The sequence below is a fragment of the Nannospalax galili genome, unplaced genomic scaffold, assembly GCF_000622305.1.
Source record: "Nannospalax galili isolate Female #2095 unplaced genomic scaffold, S.galili_v1.0 scaffold25, whole genome shotgun sequence".
In the NCBI taxonomy this organism is placed as follows: domain Eukaryota; kingdom Metazoa; phylum Chordata; class Mammalia; order Rodentia; family Spalacidae; genus Nannospalax; species Nannospalax galili.
The window spans coordinates 4151141-4160250 of NW_008355642.1; the positions used below are offsets into that span (position 1 = coordinate 4151141).

At 39.7% G+C, this 9110-nt stretch overlaps 1 protein-coding gene across 5 annotated transcripts in view; it reads right to left on the minus strand.

Annotated features, from left to right (window-relative positions):
- Positions 1–9110, minus strand: part of Mid2 (midline 2) — a 117403-nt gene that overhangs the window by 77004 nt on the left and 31289 nt on the right. For 4 of the 5 annotated variants that reach the window (XM_008852971.3, XM_008852969.3, XM_029556038.1 and 1 more), the window contains exon 3: positions 1667–1762. The exons of the other annotated variant lie outside the window; for it this stretch is intronic. In XM_008852971.3, the coding sequence (XP_008851193.1) occupies positions 1667–1762 (96 nt within the window). The remainder of the gene's footprint in view (positions 1–1666; positions 1763–9110) is intronic. 5 annotated transcript variants of the gene reach the window in all.

Below are 9110 nucleotides of genomic sequence, written 5' to 3' on the forward strand. Positions count from 1 at the left end.
AGATAGATCTAGATAAATCGTATGTGTGTGTTAAGGTCTATAGAGTATAATCTGTATCCACAAATGTCCTTCAGTGTTGGTTCATCCACTGAAGCCTGGTTAACCTAACAAGAGTGCCATACTTGAAAGAGGCTGTTTCTCCCCCTCCCAGCAGTGATCAGTTGTCACAATTTCCTTAGGTAGTACTGGGATTTCTTATCCACTTCTCCAGTCCTTTAAATAGGAATCCTCAATTGAGACTATAATAAAAATTATTCCACTATTTAAAACAAAACAAACTTGAGCTGTTACATTTGTCTGTAATACAAGTTAGATTAAAATCAGAGTATAAGACTGTATATAGAATTAGAAACATTTGTACCCAATCAGTTCCCATGAGGAATCTTTACTTAATAAGTTTTTTTATTTATTATTTTTATTTTATGTGTATGCGTGTATTACCTGCATGTAGGTAAGTGCACCCATGTCATGCAATGCCTGCGGAGGACAGAAGAGGCTGTCAGAGCCCCTGGAACTGGAGTTATGGACAGTTGTTAGCTGCCATGTGGGTGCTGGGATTTCAATCTGCGTCTTCTGCAAGAACAGTGTTCTTAACCACTGCACTATCTCTCCAGCGCCCCCCATGAGGAGGCCTATATTTAGATTTTAGGCCTTATTATCAGTTCTTCCACAAAATCTACACAAAACTAAATGATACAGCTGGAGTTTCATATATGATTTTAAGAAAGAAGGAGAAATAACATATCTCTTCTATTATATCCAGTCAAGGAACATTTAAATCCTCTTCTAAGCTCTGTTCTAATACTCAATGTTGGTAATATTTTCAAAGTTTACATTTATACAGCAGTTTACAGTTTACCAACAATTTTATCATAGACATTATTTGTTGGTGACAAAAATAAGTAAAGGAAAACAGTAAGTGGGAATATGGTAAGTGGGGATCAGGCAGGGTGCATGATATAGCTAGGATCAGGGCCACGGGATGAAAGGAAGAGAAGTTAGGAAGGGGGAAAGAAGTCATGATCATATGGCTACCAAAAGGATGTTGCAATGAATGAACCTCACCCTACCCAATGGACTCAGAATTCCCAACTTGTCCAATAATCATTTTACCAGTGATAAAGTCCAGTTTGATGAAGGAAGAAGTACTTCCTATCTGATTGTCTTACCATCTGCTGTTTGGAAAGGAAAAGAGAGTATCCATTGGACTGGTATGCCCCCCCCCAAAGCACTGCATTTAGCTAATTTAAAAAATCTTAGGTATCTGTCACTTAAAAATTTATTATTTTTTTATTTTATGTGTATGAGTGAATTGCCTGCATGTATGTAAGTGCATCTATGCTATGCAATGCCCAGAGAGGTCAGAAAAAGGCATCGAATCCCTTGGAACTGCAGTTACAGACAGTTGTTAGTTGCCATGTGGGTGCTGGGAACTGAACCTGGATCCTCTGCAAGGGCAGCTAATGCCCTTAACTGCTGAGCCATCTCTCCAGCCCCTCTGTCACTTTTTTTTTAGAACAAGATTCCTAGATGAATGAGACCTCTTATACTACCATTCAGTACTTCACCAAAAATAGCTGAACTACACTGTGACAAAATAGAAGTTCCTCCAAAGATCACCCAATTCGGATCCAATGAAAAAATTGCAAATACTACTGTTACATACCTCAACCTGCTGGCAGATCTGTATTAGTTTGGCCATTTGATTTTCTAGTTCACTGTTGCGCTTAACCAGGTTGGTGAGGTTCATCTCCAGAGTTTGCTGCCGTCCCAGAGGGTATGAAGCCAGCGGGAAACAAGAGAGAAGGTGGGAAAAGAAACAATGAACTTGAGAACCAATATCATGTAGAAATCGATATAGTTAGTAGACAAATCTCTCCTTCTTTGGGGGGGGAGAGAATGAGATAGGATCTCACTTAGGCCTTGAACTCTTTATGTAGGCCTTGTTGCCTCAAACTAAGAACAATCTTTCTGCCTCAACACCCAAAGTGCTAGGATTACTCTCCTCCCTCTCCCTCTCCCCTCTCCCCTCTCCCCCCGCCTTCTCCCCTCTCCCCTCTCCCTCTCCCATTAGTCTCTCATTGGTCTGATGCTCACAGATTAAGCAGGCACAGATCCACCTGTGCCTGCCTCCCAGCACTGGGATTACAAATGCAGATCACCACTTGTGCTTCCACATGGGTTCTGAGGATCAAACGCAAGCCTTCATGCTTGCACAGCAAACACTTTAGTAACTGAGCTATTTTGCCAACCGCAAAAAAACCCCAAACACTACAGTTTATTGAATGATTATATCTTGCCAGACACAATGCGAGGCAACTTCATATATATATCTATTAATAATCATAACAATCTCATGAAAATGGAAATACCAGCATTTTCATAATGTAAAATGTGAATATAAGAATGAGATTTAAAAGCTGGGTGTAGTGACACGTGCCTTTAATCCCAGCACTTGGGAGACAGAAGCAGGCAGATCTCTATGAGTTCAAGGCCAGCCTGGTCTACATAGAGAGTTCCAGGCCAGCTAGAGCTACCTGGAGACCCTGTCTCAAAAAAAATGAGATGTAATTATTTTGCAGCCATATAACTATTATTCAACAAAGCTAGGAATGGAAACTAGGTTTCTAGTCCAATTTTCACTCAATATTATATAATGTTTTGTGTTTTTGTTCACAACATTATGTATTAGTAGGCCTCTTCCTGAAAACTAAATAGTATCTTGAGTATGATACTCACCAAAGTTAAATACTGTACAACACAGTTTTCTTTCAGCATACAGTTTCAAAGGCAAAGCCTGATTCTATCAAGAGGACATCCATTACTTACCACTGCTTTCTGATGTATAGTTTCTTTTAGGTGCACATTAGAAACACTTTGCAGATATGCTGAACGTAACATAATCGTAGCAGTACTTGAACTTTTTTATTTTATTTATTAGTTTTGTTTTATGTGTATGAGTGTACTGCCTGCATGTATTTTAAGTGCATCCATGTCCTGCAATGCCCACAGAGGTCAGAAGAGGAAGTTGGATCCCCTGGAACTGGAGTTAATAGACAGTTGTTAGCCTCCATGTGGGTGCTAGGAACTGAACCCAGGTCCTCTCCAAGAACAGCCAGTGCTCTTAACCTCTGCACTATTTCTCCAGCCCCTGTAACAGTACTTAAACTCTAACATATTTTCAGTTAAGCAAGCTACTCCCTTCCATTCCTTGTGTGAAAACTACATTATTCCATCTTTCTAGGTTGGTCATGGACTTTTATTGTTGCCTGTCTCCAAAATTTTAGCTTTGATAGCTGCTTCCCCTCTAGGACCTGTCTCAACATCTACTACTTTTTATCCACCATCCCAACACTCTGCAGAGTCTGCTCCAAATGTAATACCCCAATCCTGGCCCTTATTCTGCTAGCATTCTTTCCCTCAGTTGTGCTCATTGTTTCCTTGCTAACTCAATGGTTGCTATGATTTGTAGTTGTTCAAAGTTCTTGCTTTTGGAAGAGAAAATGGGAAGAACACTAGGGAACGGGGGGACGTGGACAAAGAGAGGGGACTTGTGTTCTTGGATCTTTTCCTGTCTATTAAGTAGCTGTGGCTCCTTAATAACCTTGGAACTATTCCCTGGATATATTCCCAAGGATATATTCACATAGATGTATATATTCCTAGGTTGATTAATCTGATTTCACTTGTTCTCAACTGGAATTTTGGGGACCAGCTAAACTCTTGCTTCCCTACTTGTCAGATCTTTCTTAGTTTCCTTGGCTTTATTTCCATGGATGCAACTTTTCACCCTTTATTTTTTCTTGGCTCAGAGGTATCTTTCTCAACTTTCCTCAGTCCTATTACAATCTAAAACCGTGTTCTCCTTAGGAAGGACAAGGGGTGGAGACAAGGAAAAGGAAAGGGCAGCAATAATTGATTTGGGCATGATCTCTAAACTAAATGGATGTCAGAGGGAAAAACGGCAGTTCAAAGACTTAGTATAACAAACATGTATTGAGCATCTACTGTGTTCAAAGTGTAGTGACTTCACATACAGAGAGGAAATAAACCTAACATGAAGTTGGAGGATAAGTAGAAATTTAGCAGATAGAGATGAAGGAAGGCAGGGTGTTTCAGGCATGAGGAGCATGATCAGAAGCAAAAATGAATAAATTAGCCAGGAGTGGTGGTACACACATCTCGTCCTAGCTACTTGGAAGGCTGAGGCAGGAAGATGACTTGAGCCTAGGAGTCTGAAGCCAGTGTAGGCAACATAGTAAGACTTCCTCTCATGGAAAAAAAATGAATAAAGTATTGTTCATGTTCAGGGACCAATAAACAGCTTAGTTTGACTGGAACACAAAGCACAAGGTAGTGGTAAGAGAAAAAGATGCAAATAGAGATCAAATCCCTGTTTTGAAGGTCTTGAAAATGAGCACATGAGATTGAATCAATTTATTTTAGTCTTGGGGAAATGTCATAATCATGACTTCTTTTATGACATTAACCTAGAAGCAATATGTGGAGCAGACCAAAACAGAAAAGCCTAAGAGACAGGGACACTGGTTGCTTAGAGGATATTACAATATTCAGAGGACGTGACAATATTCAAGGCAGTTGCAAATGCAGGTCTTGGCCAAACTAAGAGAATAATCAAGAGAAACATGTTTCCAGAAAGGATTCATCACTGTCAAACACATAAAACTAACAAGAAATATGAGGACTGATTTTAAAAAGTGTACTGAATTTGCTAATTAGAGCTCTCAAGTAGCCTTTGAAAAACAACTTTCAGTACGGTTTTGGAAATAAACACCAAATCACACAGGGTTAAAGAGTACATCAGAAGGCTTCAAGCCTAGGCGCCTCTTCAAAAAAGTTTGGCTTTAAGGTGTGTATAATAGAGCTCAGTTTGATCAAACAGTGTAGCTTAAGTTAGAGAGTGAAAATTACTCATAGTGCCAATCAGTCAAAGATTTCCTCAGTGAAGTAGTCCAGATTCTCAAACAAATGAAAATCGCATGTATCACAAATTATTATGTTGACATGTTAGGTAAATAGTATAAAACTGATGAATTCAGAGAAGAAGAAATATTAGAAATCTGTGTTTCCAACTGCAGTGTTTCCATTCAAACCTGGGATTCCATGGGGAGAGTGTTTTTAACAAGTACATGTGACCTGTTGTAACACTGGCCTTGAAATTGATATCTCATAAATAATTCATACTGCAGAGAAGGACTATGATCCCTGCTGTGTGTTCCTCATTTATGGCTCTGAACTGAGACTCGTGGCTTGTATAAAGCCACTGAAAACAAAAATTAGGGTTGAACACATAATTTTGGGTCTGGTTAGACTACAGGCCTTGGGTTACCATCACAAAATTATGGCAAATGGTTAGTTTGCTCTGGCCCCCTAGCAATTTGCAGAATGTCAGTACATTTTAACAACACAGAACTAGAAGTGACAGGATATCTCTAATTCAACCTTCCTTCATTAATATGAACATGCTTTGAAAAATAAATCTTTAGCTAATGAAAACACCATCTGTTGATGGCTTTTTGCCACTGTTTTCTTACATTATGATACATCATTTTAGGAAAACACCGAACATTTACTTATTTCCTATTCATTTATAAGGAATTAAAGCCTCCTCTTGAATTGGAATTGATTCTCAATAATTAACATACGCAAAGGAAGCGGAGAGCTGAAGCAATTATGCAGTCCATCTCCTCCCCCTTTCTGAAATGCCTAGCACTGACAGATCATTTAGAACTAAAATTCCTGGGCCACTCTAGCTTTGAATGACTTGATTGATTTGGCCAAGCAATTATCTTGTCTACACTCTGAGTAAACAAAGAGGATTTGTGTGTGTTTGTGTGTGCATGCACACAAAATCTTTTCATGTCAAAATAAACATGTCTCTTTGTTATTGTAATTCAGTTCTGAAGAATCGGTTTGTTTTGCTCTTTTCTTATGGATTCCAGTTAATGACTGGGCTAGGTTCCCTCGGTCCAAGGCCAGTTAGTACAACCTTTTCAGAACAGTTGAATCATGACAGCAAGAGAGCCAAAGTGGCAGGGGAGATTAGAATGGAGATATCTGCTGGGAGGAAACAGGGACAGGAGGTTGGCAGAGAAGGCAGGATGAAGTTCCCATTTCCTGCTACAGGAGGTTACCTCTGGGTCCTTCTCTGCTTCCTCTTTGTGAGAGTGAGAAACCATTTTAGCTTATGAAACTGTGACACTCTCTTCACCTTCAAATGACTACATTCTAGTGCTCACAAAACTGTACATGTGTCTAAACAGTACAAAGAAGATTTGGCTGGCTTGCATAATTGAGATTTGTAAGAGGCCTGTGCTAGCTAAATTGGCAGTCTACACTGATTCCATTTTTACCCAAATTTCAATTCATTTGTGTTGTATAGATTTAGCTTCTTTGTGCTCTATAGTCACCTTTCCCAAAAGAACATGATTTTCTATCCAAGAAACCAGGCACAGGACATTCTTTTTTTCAGACAACATCCTATTTTAAAAAAGTACCCTCTCTAACTCTCCCGAATTATTGCTGTTTTTTTTTTTCTTCTCGTTTCTCTAGACACAGGATATTTCAGGTAATCACTCTTACCGGCTCCCTCAAAAAAAAAAAAATTTCTAGCCATATATAAAAGCACCAGCTCTTCATTAAAGGGACAGAGATTACTCTTATGACACAAAGTAGGGCCGACTCTCCATTTGTCTTGCACTGTGAAGGCAGACATAGTCACACATACATGAGTACTTATGCACACTGATCTGATACAGTACGTCTAAAAACCTGGAAAGGAGTCCAGCCTTTCTGTTTGTTCTACTGAAACATCTAATATTGCAATCAAACGCCTGTATTCAATCTTGCATTCAGAAAGGTACAAAGGGAACATTATCTAAACTTAGGCAAGATTCCAATCAAACACTGGGGCTGAGCGTGGGAGGGAGAAGTGAGGAAAGGAAGAAAAACTAATCCACTCAAAACTTGAGCCTTCCCCACTTGACAGAAGACAACTTCATTTTTAAAAATAATCTGAGGTCTAGGGGAATAGCTCAGTGGTAGGGCATTTGCATTAACATGAGTAAGGGCCTATGTTCAACCCCCAATATGGCAGGGGAGAAAAGACCATCTACAAAAATCAAGGTGTTGTTACACATATCTGTCATCTCTACATTTAAGAGGCTGAAGTAGAAAGATCACCCGTGAGTTCTAGCCTACAAAATGAGGACCTGTTTCAAGAAAACAAAATCAAACAAAAATCTGACCCAACGCCCTCATTCTCATTCTTTGGCATCCACTTCTCTTTGGCATCCTGTCCATGCATGGGCATTACCAACGCCTCCAAAAGCCAGAAGCTAGACTCTTTATATGCTTTGGGGAGGTCATACTCTACCCTTTTTTTTTCAACTGTTTGTCTTAAAAGTACTTTGCTTTTGCTTCAGTCTGTCACTTTATATATCAATTACATATGGCCTTTCAACTACAGAACACACCATCTGGTGCACAAACTGAAGCCCACACCCTTATGCCAGAGTTTATTCTTTCCCCCAAACATTTATTTTGCTGTTGTATAGACACGGGCTATGCCCTACAATGAGATGCAGATGATACGCTAGATGTATATCACATAGGTCAACTCTACTTGAGGCTTGTTAGAAAAATGGCCAGACCCTTAAGCCAAGCGACACAGGTTGTCATCCTTCTTTCTCAAACATCTCTGCAAACACTGAGCACGGATTCCACCCCCACCCTCGCCTCTTCTATCCTAATCAGGAAAGCTACTCAATCCATCCTGCAAATTTCTGAACCTTTCTGGATGCCCAGAATGATTAAATATCCAGATTAACTATTACTTCAACCTTCTAAAAGAAAATCTGTGCCAAAATCTAAGTTCAGCATTTATTTTGATAACACTCACGATGGTGAGTAAAAGCCAACTGCACTCTCCCAAGAGCCTCTGGATTACATCCTATTTGCATTGCTCCTCATTAGTGCCAGACCCTCAGCTACATCCTCTTTTCTCTTTCACCTGCTCTTCCTTCATGTATCATTTCTAGGTCACAAATGTACTGCAAGACTCAGTTCTTGACCCCCTCTCAGTGTGCTACTACATGGCTATAACTCTGTTCTGGAGGCAGGCAAATCGATTGCTCTAGCCCTGAGTTTTCAACCATTGGAAAGATTTGAATTTCAATTACTTCTAGGACCCTTACCCTTTCGGTTCTAGGAGTATTCCATGGGTTCCCTCTGATAGATGTTTGAACATTCTTATCTCTTAACTAGGATATCCCCAATCCCTAACCTCACCCGCATTCCGATTTGAGTGGGGCATTAAAAACCCACTCCAAGTCGCTCCTGTCTCTCCTATAAATCTGTGTGCTTACACTGTCTTGTAACTGTGTTCTTTTTTCTTTTTTCCTTTTTTTGGTCTTTTTAAGACAGGGTCTCCCTGTAGCCCCAGACAGCCTTGAACTCACAGAGATCCACCTGCCTCTGCCTCTTGAGTGCTGGAAGTAAAGGTATGCACCACCATGCCCGGCAGTATAACTGTTCTTAATTGTCGGTCTCTCCATGTTCCACAGGAGTTGAGATTAGGCTGTGTTTATCACTGTAACATCAATGCCTTTCCTGGTACTTTAAAACTAGTAGGTAGTTGGTAACTGTTTGAGGAATGAGTGAGTGTCGAATGACCCATAATCACATCAAATTCAAACCTAAAGTCAAAGCACCTCACCAAAACTGCAGCCTCTACCTCACTTCTCCATTTCTGTCTTCAAAGCCAGCATTTAAAAAAAAATCCCCAACTCAAAATGCTTCTTTACTTTTTTCACTTGATCATATAAAACCAATAGTTCTATCAATTCTTTCCTCATGAATACTTTCTAGACTGGCCCTTCTTCACCAGTAAATTCACCTACAATTCTTGGTTTGGAGCTTGATAACATCTTTTCCCTGAACTGTATGCTGGGCTTGAGAGCATCCTGTCCAAATATGTATCATGGTAGTAATCATACTGAATTGTGTTTCTCAATTTACTTGTCTGCCTTCCTTATTTTCTTATTTATTTAATAACCATATAATTAGAAGAAGCATTTCATTACAACAGC